General features: G+C 37.4%; 1 protein-coding gene across 2 annotated transcripts in view; it reads left to right on the top strand.

Moving 5' to 3' along the window:
- Positions 1–19,054, top strand: part of RABGAP1L (RAB GTPase activating protein 1 like) — a 737,668-nt gene that overhangs the window by 426,346 nt on the left and 292,268 nt on the right. For both annotated transcript variants that reach the window (XM_070384895.1, XM_070384896.1), the window contains exon 14: positions 1,214–1,327. In XM_070384895.1, coding sequence (XP_070240996.1) covers positions 1,214–1,327 — 114 coding nt within the window. The remainder of the gene's footprint in view (positions 1–1,213; positions 1,328–19,054) is intronic.

Here is a 19,054-nt window from a genome sequence, read left to right as displayed (position 1 = left end):
TTCGGCTAGAAAAGAAAAAGAAATAGCATTTATTAAAGTAACTCATATATTAAACATTTTTTTCTTTTTCTTAATTTTAACTGAAAGAAGGGATTTGTTCAAATATGGAAACAAGATATTAAACAACACTTTTAATTTGCATTAATAATCATTGATGCTTCTTTAATTGTGGAGAATATTTTCATTATTGGGGTTGCTAGAAATAGTCTCGTTCTATTTTCTTGACATTTAAACATATAAAACAAACATTGAGAAGAATAAACTCAAGTGAATGATTAATCATTTTTTTTAATCAATTTTTTTAAAGCTTAGAACTTACTCAGTTTTGAACTTTTAGATCCTAAATCTGTCTGGAAAAGAAAAGCCTCTGGATTTATATTTAAAATGTATGTCATCTTAGGATGCTAGTTTGGGGGCTTTTTATTTTCTGAAGCAAATGAGTCGGGTAATTTACCTATTGGGAGGAAAGATTGATAATATTTTGTATTTTTTAAATGACTATGGTCTGAGTTTTCACGTATCAGATTCTCTAAAAAGTCAGATAATATTTGGTTTGGGGCAGATGTGGAGAAACACAGACACTATCATTGTTTGGATTATGTGTGGTACAACAACTCTGAAGGGAAAGTACCTTAAATGGAAATGCATATATCCAGTATCCTAGCAGTTCCACCTCTAGGAATCTGTCTTGAACATGTATGTATGGAAATATTCCTAGTGATAATATTTGTGATATAAATAGAAAAAATACAAAACATCAGTGATAAGAAAATGTTAAATAAATTGTGGTATGTCTATATCCAGATGTATCTCATTCTTTTTAATAGTTGCTCTTAAAGAGAATGAAGTACATTTACATGTAGCAATACAAAATATTTTATCAGTTATCCTGTTAAGTGAAAAGAGCAGAGAGCTTATGTCTATTTGTGGGTGTATGCAACTTCCCTCTCTCCTCTCCCCCTCACATAAATATGGATTCACACATCTAGAGATAAATGGGTGGAAAGACACAAAAGAAACTGTCGGTGGTATTTATAATATCTCTGGTGAATGGAACTAGGCATCTGGGAAGGAAGGCAGGTTTTTTTGTCTTTTTTTTTAATGGAGGAAGTGGCAAATATTTTTTGTGCTGTTTGAAATGTTTTAACATGTGCATACTATTTTTCATAATTAAGAAAATTTAGATTAATGACCAACTCTACTGTTTTTTTAGGACTCAGCCCAGGAGAGTGTTATTACTCGAGATATTCATCGTACATTTCCTGCACACGATTACTTCAAAGATACTGGAGGAGATGGCCAAGAATCTCTCTACAAGATCTGCAAGGTAGGGCCCTCTGCCTTATTTTTTTCTAACTTATTTTTCAGGGCTATATTCTAAGAACGCATCTTAAAGTTTTTTCGATTTTCTTTCTGTCTGCGTTTCTTATTTGCCTTGTGCCATTGTTTGTCCTTTACACTAACACCACCAGATCCTCCATACTGAGTCCTGAAGGTGACTTTCGGGCTGCGTGCTCTGTACCTTCTTGTGCGGGAGGGGGCATCGTCTGACTTCAGTTTGGCTTTGATGCTAACAGGAAAGGCGCTGAAAGGTCCTCTTAGGCTACTGCAGTGGAGGCTCAGAGGATTCTCGACGACTCTGTCTGCCTGACAAGATAATGTGGCAGTTGTTGCAGTTTTTGACAGCAGGCAAAAGGAGGAAACAGCCTGGCACCTGTTTTGGATACTGGCAGGTTCTCTGATACTGTTGATATCCTCTGAGTTCTGTCACATCTTTGTGCAGTTTTTAATGTCCCGTTTTGAAATCTTTCTTCTCTCTCATTATTAGTAGACTTGGAAGAAAACTGTTTCCTGATTTTCAGTAAATAGGCCTTGCTTAAATTAAAAAAAAAAAAAGACTTTATTAGTGGAGAATAGTTATCAGATTATTCATGTCTCAAAGTTCTGTTAGAAATGCAGAATAACTTTTCAAATCATTGTATATCATTAACTTGTATTGTCCATGCTAATTGAGGCTAGAGACTCAAAATTGCAAAATTTCCATTAAAAAAAGTTTTGCCCTTTATCCTCAAAGTTAAAATGTCCTACAAAGTGTGGTGCGTATATTCAGTATTTGTCCTTAGCTGCCATTCCAGTAAAGATGGTGAATGAATAGTGAGCTACACAAAAATCTTGTAATAATATGGGAAAACAACAAACACCATGGCTAATTTTCAAGCCAGATTACACATTTCTGAATTATCAAATTTAGCCTTTAGTTAAGTATTAAGTAGCAGAGATTAGTAAGTAGATAGTCAGAAATACACTCACATATCAATATCATTTTATATTTACTTTTTAAAAAAATGGCACTTATAAAAGCAGTGCTTACATGTGCTAATCAAGTAGGATTGATGTTCTGCAAATGTAACACTTTGATTAAAATCCTTCTTGCATGTTTGTGTTTTAGCCTTCTACCTACTCCTATCTTGTCTTTTTTTTTTCCCCATTTCTTTTCTTTTGATGTAGCCATATTGGAGGATTATAAATGTACACACTGTTCAGAAGTCTATTTTTATATGAATATATCATTTAGAGCTAGAAATATATTACTAACTTAAAGTCTGACAGTGTACTAATTTCTGGAAGGTGATATGTCATCTAGTCTTTAAAATGCCCCAAACCATCAAATATCACAAAAAATGTATCTTATTCATTATATGCTTGTAAAAAGGAAATGTAATTATTAAGATTTTTTTCTACCAGTTTTGAAATTTTACAAGCTAGTGTCTGGCTTGTATCAGGAAGATATCAAAACTTACATAGTCTCTTAAGTTATTTAGAAAGGTCTGGTTTATGCTATATGGAGCACCGTTTTTCTCCTAGACTTTAGTATATTTTCAGCCATTCAGTAACTTTTCTTGCAATTTGTCTCTGATTGAATCTAGAAACTTGTTTCACATATCTGAAACAGATGGCTCGATGTGCTTGCAGCCTTTACCTCACAGTTTTGCTCCATTGTAGTAAACCAGTATTTGCCTCCTTATGTAAGATTTAGAGGGGAAACATCCAAAACACTACTAAACACAAAGATAAAAGTTAAATAGTTGGTACATTTAAGTAGTTGATACCCAATAATCCAGCCTTGAATTCACTAGAAAGTATTTGGTATACATTCCCACAGCTTCTGTAGCCATTTTAGATTATCAGTGTGTGTTTTGTAATATGATGACACAGTTTTAAACTCTTTCTGAGTAAAAAATGTTATGAAAATGTAGCTCTAAGATACATTATAATTGCTAAGTAGCTTAAATCACACTGAATTTCATGAAAATGTGGAAAACCAAAAAAAAAATCATATTAAAAACATTTCAGAATTCAAGATAGTGAATAAAATTTCTTAAGGCTTTTAATATTGTACTAAAATATATATTACCCAAACATAACTTTTCAACTGTCTTTGATGATGGAGGAGAGGAGAGATGAATATATGAGAAAATGTTGGAGAAACCAAAATTTGTTGGGGTCCTGCTTTGTGGACCACTTAGTTTGTAACTGACACAATTCCTTTTCCTCTTGAGCTGCTGTGATTTAGTAGTCCAGTCCTCTTGCAGGAAAACCTGTGATGGTGGTGATAATCACAAATGGTTTAGATTAAATATTCTTCTCAAGTTTGTACATCCACTTTCCTTTCCTTTTTGTATTCAATTTGAGCCATATGAGCTCTATCCTGCCATGTATGACTTTTAAGGTCACTGAGTATGATGTACCTCTTCTATCATTTTTATTTCTAGAATAGTATCTAACATCATACCTCACAGTCTCAGCAATAAAGTTTCCATTCTGGATACTTTGCACAAAGCTGAATAAGCGTTAATAAAACCTTGGCATTAAATCAGCTATTTAGTTACATAATCTGTAAATTAGGACAGTTTTGCTTCTTAAGCCATTCTTATTGTTTTTTTTCCTTAATAAGTTTTGTCTTATTGCACTGACCTGAACCTCTATTATAGTGTTAAAATGAGGTAATGATAGTAGACATCCTTGTCTCACTCTTGATTGTAAAGGAAATGCATTTAATGATTTACCACTAAGAATGGTGGTATTCACATAAGCAACACATTTATAGACTTTTTTTTTCACACAATACCTTCCAGGTGTTATAATAAATTCAAATTTACAGAGTACTTTCACATATATCACCTCATTTATTTCTGACAACTCCTCATCAATGAAATCTGTTCTAGAAATGTAATATGCTGTGCTCTTAAATTGAGAGAGAAATTATTAAGAGAACTGAAGTTAGAATAAGTGTAGAAATCGACTCTAGTTTCAAGGATACAGTCTGACTTTGTAGTTAAAAAGTTTTCAGTGACTCTGATGAAATGAGGAATGATCTGAACTGTCAGATTAGAGGGAATACTGGTAAAAACTCACTGTCATGTTTTAATGGCCCTGTCAATTTTAGTGTTTGACTCTTAATATCTTTTTCAGAGTAGGAGGAAGTTGAAAAGGTTCAAAGATTCTTCCGTTGTCATAAAATTTTGTGTGGAAGTGGAACTGAAAGTATAATAGGATTCATAAGATTCTAGAAACAAGAAGGTTTTGACACCCTTCCCCTCCCTTTTCTCTCTCCTCTCCCTCCCTTTTTTTTCCCTTCTCTCCCTCCTTTCTTTCCTATTAATTATGTCAACAACATATTTTAAAATAGTGTCCTTTAGAGGAGGAAGAAGATACGGTCTCCCCAAGTATCTTTAGCACTTTTCTAATTTACATATGATATAAATCTGGTTTTAGTTGGGAGACAGTTTGGCATAGTTTAAAGGACTAAACTTAAAGAGATCCGGTTCTGCTCTTACTTCTCCTGTAGGCAGATTTAAGACTTTGGGAAAATCACTTCTTAAATTTCCTCCTCAGTAAGAGCGTGGGGTGTGATAAGATTATTCTTATTATAGTTTGCTTGAATTTTTTTTTCTGAAATAGGACATATTGAATGAGGAATCAAACAGTTACTAATAACTCCTATATTAGGTCCCAGCTCTGTTTGTCAATACCAGGACTATAAATGGGTGTGATTTTACTTTGAAATCTTTACCTTGCTTTCTGTTACTGTGTTTGGGAGTGTGTTTCATGCACGCATGAAATGTAGTACATTTAGTGATTTACTTCTAGATATATATCTCTAGATATATATATATCTATACAAGTCAGTCATAGTAATTAGCTAAAACATTGTTCACAACAGATTAGACTGAAGTGACTCTTGTGCAGTTTAATTTGAGGCATGTTGCTTTTTCAAATTTTCTGATTCCAGCAAACTGATTTATATAAAAGAGGCTACTGCTGTGAATTAAAGTAAGGGATTGAGCATATTACAGAAAAATCATACCTCTGTTCATCTGGGTTAATAATTGGACAGTATAATGGTTTGTAGAAGGACAAAAATAAATGTAACCCCTGTTGCAACAAATATTTTTCTAAAAAATGAGGTTGTATTTAATGTAAGAACTAAAGCATTTCAGGAGTTATTTTGATACCAAAATGATGAGTGGTCTGATACATGATTTTTACAGAATGCAAATGGTTACTGACTCTTGTGAAAGTAGATACAATTGTGTATTATTTATATTGTTTTCTTGATTTATGGGGGGGTTGATTGAAGATTGAGGGCAGGAGGAGAAGGGGATGACAGAGGATGAGATGGTTGGATGGCATCACCGACTCGATGGACGTGGGTTTGGGTGGACTCTGGGAGTTGGTGATGGACAGGGAGGCTTGGCATGCTGCGGTTTATGGGGTCGCAAAGAGTCAGACATGACTGAGCAACTGAACTGAACTGTGACTAGGGATGAGTTGCTACAGAATTGATAGTACTTTCAATACAGTTTTGTACCTATTTGACTACTTGTAATGCATCTCCCTTCTTTGGGCTTCCTGAATGATTCCTAGTTTGAAGGACATTTTCTGAACACATTATAGCCTACTATCATCCTTCCTCTAATCTATTAAATTCTTGATTAATGTTGTTTTATTTTTCAGTTCTCAGTTCAGTTCAGTCACTCAGTCGTGTCCGACTCTTTGCGACCCCATAAATCGCAGCACGCCAGGCCTCCCTGTCCATCACCAACTCCCCGAGTTCACCCAGACTCACGTCCATCGAGTCAGTGATGCCATCCAGCCATCTCATCCACTGTCGTCCCCTTCTCCTCCTGCCCCCAATCCCTCCCAGCATCAGAGTCTTTTCCAATGAGTCAACTCTTTGCATGAGGTGGCCAAAGTACTGGAGTTTCAGCTTCAGCATCATTCCTTCCAAAGAAATCCCAGGACTGATCTCCTTCAGAATGGACTGGTTGGATCTCCTTGCAGTCCAAGGGACTTTCAGTTCTAGAACTTCCATTTGATTTTTTTTAAAGTAGATTCTAGTTCCTTGGTTAAATTACTTTTTTCCCCCTTTCATTTTCTTGAACAGATTAATCACAGTTATTTTAAAGTCCAAGTCTGATAAAATCTAGTATCTGATCACCTATGAATGTATTGTGGCTTAGCTGGTAAAGAATTGGACTGCAATGTGGGAGACCTGGGTTCAATCCCTGGTTTGGGAAGATGCCCTGGAGAAGGGAAAGGCAACCCACTCCAGTATTCTGGCCTGGAGAATTCCATGGACTGTATTGTCCATAGGGTCACAAAGAGTCAGACACCACTGAGCGACTTTCCCTTTTACTTTACATGAATGTATTCCTATTTTCTCTTGATTTTTATTTATTCACTCATGTTTTTTTGCCTGCCCAATCATATTTAATAGAATTCTGGGTCTTGTGTATGAAAAAGTATAAAGGCTTTGGATGATGTTAGTTTATTCCGAGCAGATTCAGTATTCCTCTGTTAAGAAGATGGAGTATGCCATATCCCTTTGAGCCAGTTTTTCTTTTTTTTCTTTTTTTACTTGGAGGGTTAGGATCTTCCAGGATCTTAACTAAAAGTCTGAGATACTTCCTGGAGACCTTCCTCTTTGGTTGGCCCTACCTTTAATTTTTGTGTACCTGATAGTGTACTACCAGAAAATCTCTGCTGAGCTATTCTTAGTATTATTATAGGCACTTTCCCACAAATTTCCCCTTCTATAAGGTATTACATAGCTCCTGTAAGGAAATATGAGAGATCAAACCTTTATAATGTATTCCTCAAACTTTTCAGTAGACATATTGTTAGTTATTAGTTTCAGAGTTTCTGGAGGAGGAGGAAACTCACTGATGATCTTGTTTACAGGGGGATAGTAGATTATCATATTGCTAAGACTTAATCTCTCAGAGTAAGAGCTTGTTTAATTTTCCCCCCTCCTTTAAATCAGTCATTTCAAATTTTAGAAGAATTGGCTATTTCTGCTTCTTTTATGGAAGGACAATTATGTTTGTAGCTATTCAGAACATCAGGTGCATGCTTACACATATACATACACATAAAAAAAATCTTTGCAACCTAAAGTTGAAAAGTTTCACTTGTGTGTATGGTTGGGGGGTTAACTTCATGCTTAGCTTTTGCATAAATATTTTTAAAATATTTTTTATATTTGTTAGTATCATTAAAGTCATACATTAAGGATGTTTGGATTTTTTTTCTCTTTAATACACATTAATAGGATAGACTTTGTATGAGTCAGAGCTCAACTGGGAAGACATACTGTTATTTTAAATATGGAGTTTTCTTCTGAAACTGTAACAGTGAAAAGGTCAGGTTTGTGAAGCTGGAGTTCTGGAAAGAGAAGGAGAGATTTGTAATGCTCTTGAGAGTGTCTGAAGAGGTTTTTTAAATTTCTTTATATGCATAAGCACATAAGAGCTTTTCTTGAAATAGCTTTGTAGTTTCTGTGGAGCCTGTAGTCTTTCAACTGAAAGGCTAATTGAAGCCGTCACACCATTATTAGAATAAAGAAGAGAAATGGTGGGATTATGAGGATAATAAAAATGTATAAAATTAGAATTCAGGGATTAGAGTATATCCTAAGGGTTTGATTATAGTCACTCTCTTAAGAAAACATTACTCTTTGAGGAAAAGGAGAAAAGTAAGGTTACTTTTTAAACTAGAAAAGGAGAAAACAAAACTAGCCTGCAAAGACATACACTAAGAACCTTCAAATAAAATGGTAATCGTGTACCTCCTGAATTTATGATTTTTCTCACAATAGAGGTGTGTTTCTATACCAGATTCAGATGCCTTAAATATCCTAAGTAATAAACTCTTCAGTTATTTCTGAGTTAGTTAGCTGTAGAATTATGGGCACTTCCTTCCTGTTTACCAATTGCTATGCAGTTGGCAATGTCTTTAAAACTCTGAAGCCTCCTCCTTAACCAGACCTCTTCTCACATGTCTTAAAGACCTTGGAAGGGTGTGAATCTGAATTGCTCTCCTCCTCCTTCCCATCTGTCCAGTTCTTAGTTGCCCACTTCCCTTGTGAAGCTTGTCCTACCCACTTCTACCCACAGTGATTTAGAGATTAAAAATACTCTTGCACAATTTAGGTTATTATGGATTATATTTTGAACATTATCTGATTAGTTTCATTTACGTCTTTTCTGCAGTGTGTTCAGTCTTGGAGGGAAGAGGCTGTCTCTGACATTTTCTTTTTCTTTGTCCCTGCTTGCTGATGCAGTCAGTGCTGGTTATCTGGTGTTAATGTAGTTGAGTCAGCATTCTTGACTTGATGCAACTGACTGTGTTATTCCATGTCCTGTAGGAAGCCTATCATCCAGACAGGATTAAATGTGTAAAAAATGTATTAGGGGAAGTGTTTGTAAGAGAAAATGGGAAGGAAGCTGGGTGAGCCATGCTAGTCTGACTCCGAAAGAAGAGGGGAAGGGAAGAGGGTCAGATGGAAGTGTCTTGGATGTGGGGCACTTTTAAGGAAAGTTTGGCAAAGCCACTGGGGTGGCCTGTGAGCGCCCACTTTTCCCAGAAGCTGGCCTGCCTTTGGGTTCTTGCTGTGCTCAGTCATTAATTGGGAGCAGCCCATGGCAAGTGTGATCTTGGTGCAACCGCTTGGGACCCTTGGTCAATATGTTCCCTGATGTTGGAGATCTGAGAGGTGCATTTTCATGGTCACCACACTGATATTTCAGATGAAAATTTAATGTACATAGACTCTCTCTTTCTACCGTTTCCTTCTGCAGTTTTATTCATAACGACTATTCAGGTTAAACTTCTTCAGAACATGGCTGCTGCTTTTCTTTATTTTGTAGAGTTCCTTCCTCCTTTTGATGCCCTTTATGTGCCATTTTTTAAAAATCAAGAGTATAAACCCTCCGAGTAATTTACCATAATCACACAGTAGTTTCTTATAACAAGGACATAAAATTTTTTTTAAAGGATATGGCAGTTACTTTACATTTCCTTAAAAACAAAAGGGTATATCAGTTCACTTTTAAGTTGTTGCCAGGGTTTTTTTTTAAAGTGTTATATAAAAGGAAACTTAAATCTAGGAATCTTGCCAGCTATGTTAGATAAGAAAATTGCTTTGTGGGTGAATATTTGTGAGACATGTAGCCTTCTGCATTTATCGTCACCAGTGTTTAGATGATTTCATATCGTTGAATCTGTTTTTAGAGCTTATGTTGATATTCCCTTTTTATCAGCATATAGGAAAAACTTAATAATCTTTTTTTGAGCTCCAAGTTTTTATTATTAGAATCAAGGCAAAAATGATCCTGTCAAATTTATTTATATATATGTATGCTTATTTCCATATTTCTCTATATTTTTTAAACAATCTCAAACTTAGAAGAAAGTTGCAGGTACAGAATTTTATTTTCCTGTACTATCTGAGAGTGATTCTCCAACATGATGCGACGTCACTCCCAAATACATTAGGATGTTTTCTAACAAGCAAGAATATTCTCCCACATGACTTGAATACAGCATCCAAGTCAGAAAAACAAAAACTGCTGTATTGCTACCACTTAAGCCTCAGTCTTTATTAATGTTTCACTAATTATTTAAATATTATCTATATAGAGAAGGAATCTAGTTTACAATTACATTTTTCCTTCGATTATCTTGCCTTCTTGATTTCCTTCTGTCTAGAACAATTTCTCACTCTTTCCTTCACTTTATTGACCTGAAGATTACAGACCAGTCATTTTTTAGAATGTCCCTCAATTTCACTTGCCTGTTTTTTCCTCATGGTTAGATTTAGGTTATATGTTTTTGGCAGAAATAACACAGAAGGAATTCTCTGCTCTAACTTCTTTCTCCCAGGTAGCACACAGGTATGGGTGCTTCCCCATTTTTACCTTGTTTGAATAAGATACTGTTTACCAGGCTTCTCTGATATGAAGTTACTCTTTTGCCTTTGTAATTGATAAGTATTTTGTGTGACACAATTTGTAGCTATGTAAATATCTCATTCCTTATCAGACTTTCCATTTAGTTATTACTTACTGTAGTCACTTGGACTCGTGAATCTTCCTTTTATTCAGGGGATTATATTCTCTCACTTGCATTATTTCTTTTGGTGCTCAGTTTGTCCCTAATTAGAAAGCAGGAGACTTTTAAGACCTTCAAGTGATAGATGTACTCTGTCATTCTTAGAGCATTGCCTTTCTTTCTGCTTCAAAAAGATGTCCCAAGATTTTTTTCTCTGCCCTAGTTCTACAATTAGCCATTTCTCCAAGGAGCCCTGTTTTCTTTAGTCAAAAATGGTAAGAAACCAAGATCTGCTAGGTGTATTCATTGCTTTGGGATGTCATTTCTCACAAGGCACCACAGTGAACAGGGCTGGGAAGTATAAATATACACATAGACATGCATAAGCATGTGTATGCACACAAACATACGTTTTTATTGAGATATAATTCACATCCCATAAAATCCACCCCTTTGAATAAGTGAACCAACTTAGTGGTTTTTAGTATATTTAAGAGGTTATGAAAACATCACCACTACTTGATTCTAGAGCGTTTCCATCATTTCAAAAAAAAAATCCTGTATCCATTATAAGTCTCTCATCATCTCTGCTCTCAGCCCTTGACAGTCATTGAACTTTCTGTCTCTATGGGTTTGCCAGCTTTTATTGTTGTTTGTTAATATAGTTTGGTTGGTAACTTCTATGCATTAATTCCGTGAAGTCTTTATTTTTTGTCATTTGTGGCCACTGAAGTCTCCACTTGGTGATTAGCTAGTGTTTAGACAGAGATTTCCTTAAATGCTTGTAACCATCAGTTTCTCAGTCTTTGCCGTGGGGCTGTGTGTGTGTGTTTAGGTGTGTCTTCAGTACTCAGTCAGTCAGTCAGTTGACTTTCTACTTGCGCAGAATCTCATGGGTAGCCAGAGGCGAGGTTTTAAAACTGTCTCAGGCCTTTCCTAAAGCATACAGAAAGCTTTGGGCATCTCTAAAACCTTACTCATAGGTATGGCCCTATAAAATCTCAGAAATATATCTGAGTCTTTCATAACCCTTATGGACATCTTGTTTCCAAGCTTTACCTTTAAGCCTTTTGATTAGTCTCTTGTCTTCTCCAACTTTCATCTATCACCTTAGGCATTGGCCATGTTTAACTTGTCTGTAATTGTTTTTGACAAATGCTCCTGGGGAAAAGGCTTTCATCCTGAGTGAACCTTGCAGGTAGACTCCTTGGGGAATCAATAGGTCAAATAATCGTAATTTTCTGGGAGTGGGTCTTTACAGGAAGCTCTAGTCCCATTTTGCTCCCTCTGGTGGCTGCCAGGCTGCTTGTTTTCACTGCAGAATGCAAGCTGTTAGTTTTCAAGGTCGTCATGTTGCTACGGAGCAGAGGATGGAACTATGGCAAGTTAAAAATGTCACAGAGTTCCTCGCTCTTACCAAAATTCAGTTGCTTTTCAGGAATAAATGTCCCTCAGGCTGCTGCAAAACTTTGTTCAATATCCAGAGCTCTGAAAAACTTGATTTTAACAGTTTCTGCCATTTTTTTTGTTGTTAAGGAGAAGCACATTTTTGGAGATCCTTACTTTGCCTTTTTTTTTTTTTTTTTTTTTTTGCTGATGTATACTGCCCACATTTGTTTTTATATTGGTTTATATGTGTTGAAAACCATGAATTCATAGAAATACTTCCAACTTCAGTCCAACACCAGAGGATTAATTCTAGTGTCCTGCATCTGTAATTCCCTTCTCTGACAATGAGAAACCCAGCTCCCATTATCCTTAAAATATTAATCCATTAGATCAACATTTCTGTGTGTGACCAATCTCCCCTTGCTGCTGTCACTTCTGTCTTGCACAGAGAGCCTCTTTACCATGGTCAGGCTTTAACGCCTGTGCCAGAATGTCACCCCGCATGTACTCACCTTGTCAGCCACCACTTCCCCACATGGATGGTGTTGTCATCCTGGTTCAGTTCAGTTCAGTCGCTCAGTCGTGTCTGACTCTTTGCAACCTCATGAATCGCAGCATGCCAGGCCTCCCTGTCCATCACCAACTCCCGAAGTTCACTCAAACTCATGTCCATCGAGTCGGTGATGCCATCCAGCCATCTCATCCTCTGTCGTCCCCTTCTCCTCCTGCCCCCAATCCCTCCCAGCATCACAGTCTTTTCCAGTGAGTCAACTCTTCGCATGAGGTGGCCAAAGTATTGGAGTTTCAGCTTCAGCATCAGTCCTTCCAATGAACACCCAGGACTGATCTCCTTTAGGATAGACTGGTTGGATCTCCTTGCAGTCCAAGGGACTCTCAAGAGTCTTCTCCAACACCACAGTTCAAAAGCATCAGTTCTTCAGTGCTCAGCTTTCTTCACAGTCCAACTCTCACATCCATACATGACCACTGGAAAAACCATAGCCTTGACTAGACAGACCTTAGTTGGCAAAGTAATGTCTCTGCTTTTCAACATGCTATCTAGGTTGATCATAACTTTCCTTCCAAGGAGTAAGCATCTTTTAATTTCATGGCTGCATTCACCATCTGCAGTGATTTTGGAGCCCAGAAATCCTGATTAGGGTCTGGTATTCCATACCAGCTTACCCTTCTCTGTATCTTTCTCTCCTAATGGCATCAGGAAGGAAATGGGTAGAATAATGTTTTACAGATGAATTTTATTATCCTTTCTGTCTTTCCTGAGTTTTACTTGTGAGAGTTTGTGAAGATATATTAGACTTACATTGGCATATCTGGCTTCAAAGAGTGAAAAAAAAAGGGCACAACTTACATAACTAAACTGGAGAAGGCAATGGCACCCCACTCCAGTACTCTTGCCTGGAAAATCCCATGGATAGGGGAGCCTGGTAGGCTGCAGTCCATGGGGTCGCAAAGAGTCAGACACGACTGAGTGACTTCACTTTCACTTTTCACTTTCATGCATTGGAGAAGGAAATGGCAACCCATTCCAGTGTTCTTGCCTGGAGAATCCCAGGGACGGGGAGTCTGGTGGGCTGCCGTCTATGGTGTCGCACAGAGTCGGACACGACTGAAGTGACTTAGCACATATCTAAACAAACTTGTGTGTTTTTTGAGGGGAGGCATCTATAGAAAACTGATCATTCTCATTCTCAAGAAGTCAGTGAGCCTAAGAATCCATAAGAATTTTAGTAGTAAGACCCCTTTCAGATAGATTCACATTCATTCTCAAGATGGCTCAAATGAGATATTTGGGAAAAGGGTATAATAATCTTTCTTGATGTCAGCTTGTCATTGCTGTCATTTATTCAGCACTTCACTGTGTACTGGGCACTCTGTTTAATTCTCAGATAAACTTATATGGATTCTATATTTACCTTTGTGTTATAGATGAAAACATCTGTTCCACTTTATCACAAAAGTCCTCAGAAGATTTGTCTACACTTGCTGTAACCAATTCTTCTTCTCCATCTCTGTCTTAAACTTATATCAGTGAGGATTTCACCTGTGTCACTGCTCTGAAAATGGTCTGGTCAGAAAACAAATGTATTCCAAACAGAAAGAATCATCATAGTGTTTTCTGTCTCGGTTAGTAGTACTCCAGGTACTCAGCTAGAAACCTTGAATCATCCTTGACTCTCCTTTCTTTCTCTTACACTACTTGTTAACAAGCAGCAACCATTCCCTACCCAGCAGGGGCAGCAGCCCCAGGATTTCAACCCACTGCATGGTTTGTAGATGTTGGGGGTACTAAGAAAGATACGACTCACACAGGCATTGGAAGGAGCAATGCATTACTCTCACAGAAAAGAGAGAGCAAAGTAAGCTTCAGCAGTGAGTGTCAGCCCCCTATGGTGAACGAGTCCCACCTGTGCTGTTGCAGGGAGATGGTCTGTGCTGCAGGGATGGGCCACGTTCCATCTCCACTGAGACTGTAAATAATAATGGTGGGGTTGGTCAGGTGCCATATGACACACACACGTCAGCAGAACAAGGAAATACACATCAAGCTAGAAAAGGAAAAGATACCCTCAAACAAGACAGTAAGCTCAGCATAAGCTGTGAGGGCCCCTTATTTCCACGTGTGGAAACGTTCCAGGCCTATGGTGCTTTTACAGCCATGCAAAGGTCAACAGGCCGTGCATGACTTCCTTTCCCAATACCACATACCTGTCCTTTAGAAAGCCTTTTTGGCTCTGTCTTCAGAATATACGCAGCACCTGACTGTTTAATCACTATCTCCACTGCAGATACCCTGGTCCAAGCTATAATTATTTACCTGATCTTTCTGCTTCCAGTGGCTTTCTGTACTATTCATTGTAAAAACCAAAGTCTTTGTAGTGGTTTACAGGGCTGTAATTTCATGTATTAGTCTTCTTTCCATCCTGCATTTTTCCCCAGCCATACATGCCAGCTTTGCTCACACACTGGAGTCCTTGCACTGGCTATCCCCTCTACTTGGAACAGTCTTCTCCCAGAGATCTTTGTGGCTTGCTGTTTCACCTCTCTAGACTTCTTGCTCAAGTGTTAACTTTCTCGGTGTGGCTTGCCCTAACCACCTGGCTTAAAATTGTAATCTCCTCTTGACCCAGCACTACTTAGCCCTTTTCCCTGCTTTACTTTTTCCCACTGCACTTAATAATTTCAAACATACATGTGTGTATCTTTGTTCCTATGTTGGCATTTATTTATTTAGGCTGTTATATTTTTCCACTAAGAAGGCTTATTTTTTGACAGCAAAAATTTTTGGCCTTTTTGTTCACTGCTTAGATCACCTTTTCACATAGTAGATGCTCAATAAATATTTGTTGCCTCAAAAGAATTGAAACAGGGAATTGAAATAATTCTGGTAAATGGCAAAGCTGAAATTTGAAGTATTTGGCATTCAGATCCACTAGTAGAAAACTTCTGATTAAGCTTTTTCTAACCCAGCAATGCAAAGAAATAGAGGAAAACAACAGAATGGGAAAGACTAGAGATCTTTTCAAGAAAATCAGAGATACCAAAGGAACATTTCATGCAAAGATGGGCTCGATAAAGGACAGAAATGGTATGGACCTAACAGAAGCAGAAGATATTAAGAAGAGGTAGCAAGAATACGCAGAAGAACTGTACAAAAAAGATCTTCACGACCCAGATAATCACGATGGTGTGATCACTCACCTAGAGCCAGACATCCTGGAATGTGAAGTCAAGTGGGCCTTAGAAAGCATCACTATGAACAAAGCTAGTGGAGGTGATAGAATTCCAGTTGAGCTATTCCAAATCCTGAAAGATGATGCTGTGAAAGTGCTGCACTCAATATGCCAGCAAATTTGGAAAACTCAGCAGTGGCCACAGGACTGGAAAAGGTCAGTTTTCATTCCAATCCCAAAGAAAGGCAATGCCAAAGAATGCTCAAACTACCGCACAATTGCACTCATCTCACACGCTAGTAAAGTAATGCTCAAAATTCTCCAAGCCAGGCTTTAGCAATATATGAACCATGAACTTGCAGATGTTCAAGCTGGTTTTAGAAAAGGCAGAGGAATCAGAGATCAAATTGCTGACATCCGCTGAATCATGGAAAAAGCAAGAGAGTTCCAGAAAAACATCTATTTCTGCTTTATTGACTATGCCAAAGCCTTTGATTGCGTGGATCACAGTAAACTGTGGACAATTCTTCAAGAGATGGGAATACCAGACCACCTGATCTGCCTCTTGAGAAATTTGTATGCAAGTCAGGAAGCAATAGTTAGAACTGGACATGGAACAACAGACTGGTTCCAAACAGGAAAAGGACTACGTCAAGGCTGTATATTGTCACCCTGCTTATTTAACTTATATGCAGAGTACATCATGAGAAACGCTGGACTGGAAGAAACACAAGCTGGAATCAGGATTGCCGGGAGAAATATCAATAACCTCAGATATGCAGACACCACCCTTATGGCAGAAAGTGAAGATGAAGGTGAAAGTGGAGAGTGAAAAAGTTGGCTTAAAGCTCAACATTCAGAAAATGAAGATCATGGCATCCGGTCCCATCACTTCATGGGAAATAGATGGGGAACCAGTGGAAACAGTGTCAGACTTTATTTTGGGGGGCTCCAAAATCACTGCAGATGGTGACTGCAGCCATGAAATTAAAAGACGCTTGCTCCTTGGAAGGAAAGTTATGACCAACCTAGATAGCATATTCAAAAGCAGAGACATTACTTTGCCAACAAAGGTCCGTCTAGTCAAGGCTATGGTTTTTCCAGTGGTCATGTATGGATGTGAGAGTTGGACTGTGAAGAAGGCTGAGCGCCGAAGAATTGATTCTTTTGAACTATGGTGTTGGAGATGACTCTTGAGAGTCCCTTGGACTACGAAGAGATCCAACCAGTCCATTCTGAAGGAGATCAGCCCTGGGATTTCTTTGGAAGGAATGATGCTAAAGCTGAAACTCCAGTACTTTGGCCACCTCATGCGAAGGGTTGACTCATTGGAAAAGACTCTGATGCTGGGAGTGATTGGGGGCAAGAGGAGAAGGGGACAACAGTAGATGAGATGGCTGGATGGCATCACTGACTCGATGGACATGAGTCTGAGTGAACTCTGGGAGTTGGTGATGGACAGGGAGGCCTGGCGTGCTGTGATTCATGGGGTCGCAAAGAGTTGGACATGACTGAGCGACTGATCTGATCTGAACCCAGCAATCAATGATTTTAGAGTTATTGTCCTGGTCACTGTAGTTAGGGACTAATTTTCTGATTCCAGCTAATCTGATAACCTAGCTATATTATGTTCATGGTAAAACACATGCTGAGTTTCACAGAAAATAGTGGTTAATGAGTGGTTCATTACTGTGGACTACTGGTACTGAATAGTAAAGAAACAAATAAAAATATGTCAGTGATAATATTTTAAAGGTTTGCATGAAAAGGAATTTGATCAGGAAATTGAGTACTGAAAATTTTTAATAAAATATTGATTTATAATCAAATTTTAAAACTTCAAATTGTATGTGGGGCTACATTCACATTAAGTTTTCATTTACTTGATTGTTCTAATGTTTGTGGTCCTTCATAAAACTAATAATTTATTATTCCAATCAATAACAGTATTGGTTTTATTAATTATAAATGCTTTGTATTGATTAACTTTTTGTAGACTTCTTCAGAAATAAACAAGTTCAACTTAATTTTGGATATGCCTGTGTGTTTATACATGTGTGTGTCCAAAAAGATGTGTAACTTCAAGAATATATGTAGACATGGATAAATATATTTATCCATACGCACATACACAGAGTTGATCCTCGTTATTCATTGATTCCATATTTTCAGATTCACCTACTTGCTACGATTTGTTTGTAACCTCACAATTGATACTTTTGGTGCTTTTGTAGTCATTACTGATGTGCCTGTGCACAATGTCTGAGTTGCTTGATGAGTGAAGACCTGCCGAGTCCAGATGCAGCTAGGTTATGCTCTGCCTTCTTGCCTCAGCTTTCATACTACACACCAGTGTGTTTTTTTCAGTGTAGTTATTACTTCGTTTTTGTGCTTCTGGTGATTTTGTTGTTGGTGATTTTGCTGTTTAAAGTGTTCCCCACGTGTTGTGCTGAAGTGCGACCTGTTTTGCTAAGCATCAGAAGGCTGTGATGTGCCTCTGGAGGAAATACATGTGTTAGATCAACTTCATTCAGGCGTGAGTGAAACGCTGTTGGCTGTGATTTCACCATTAATGAGTCAATAAATATTTTAAAAGGTGTATTTAAGTAGAAACACATGTAACACAAGGTTGTATATTGATCAGTTGCTGAAAGTGTTGTGACCAGAGGCTTGCAGAAGCCTAAGACACTGTATGCCCTAGGGATAGGAATTGAGTATATGCTCGATTCAGTGTTTGAAGAAACTTCATGGAGCATAACTAGGGTAAGTAATGAGAATCAGCCATACATGTACAGTTTTCTCCGAGAAAAGCAGTTTTCATTAGTTGTCTGTTTTACTATTTGAATCATTATATTAAACTCCAGCTCAGTGTGTCTTTCATAAATTTATATCCTAGAGATGTCACCCAAATTGAAATCTTAACATAAACCAGTGCTGTGTTCCATTCAGTGTAATAAGTCATTTTTTAAAACTTTAATTAAATTTTAAAAATTATGAAACATGTCATATTTTTAAAATTTATCAAATTTTTAAAATTATGAAATATTTTAAAATATATTCAAATTTTAAAATTATGAAATGTATCATACATTCAAATGAGTAAACATAATTTGTATTTATGATTTTGAAAAATTAATAATAGAAGCAGCATCCCTGTAGATACAATTTAGGAAATATATCATTATCAATATTTTTGAATATTCCCAGGTGCTCTTCTCAGATTCAGTGTTCCCTCACCAGAGTCAACCACAGTCCTAAACTTTGTGTTAGCATTCCTCCTCTTTAGCTAAAGCTCTCTCTGTGATTTGTTTCTGAACATTCATTGATTACATAGCAGAAAGAAAACTTTGTGTTTTATCATTAGGTCTTTCTTTTGCTCACGTGAACTGTACCACATATGTCACAGTCACTGAGATCTAGAGACTTTATACCGACAGTTGCTAAGGCCTTGGGCTCTGCAGCAGGTCTTAGTTTGTAGACTGGAGCTGCCTGAGTCTGGCCTGCTGCTTACTAACTGGGTGACCTTGCACAAGTTGTTTACTTTTACTTTCCCTCAGTTTTTTCTTCTATAAAATGGG

The sequence above is a fragment of the Bos mutus genome, chromosome 16 (assembly GCF_027580195.1).
Source record: "Bos mutus isolate GX-2022 chromosome 16, NWIPB_WYAK_1.1, whole genome shotgun sequence".
Lineage (NCBI taxonomy): Eukaryota > Metazoa > Chordata > Mammalia > Artiodactyla > Bovidae > Bos > Bos mutus.
Note: the sequence above shows the minus strand (reverse complement) of the source record. Positions and strands in the feature narration are given on the sequence as shown.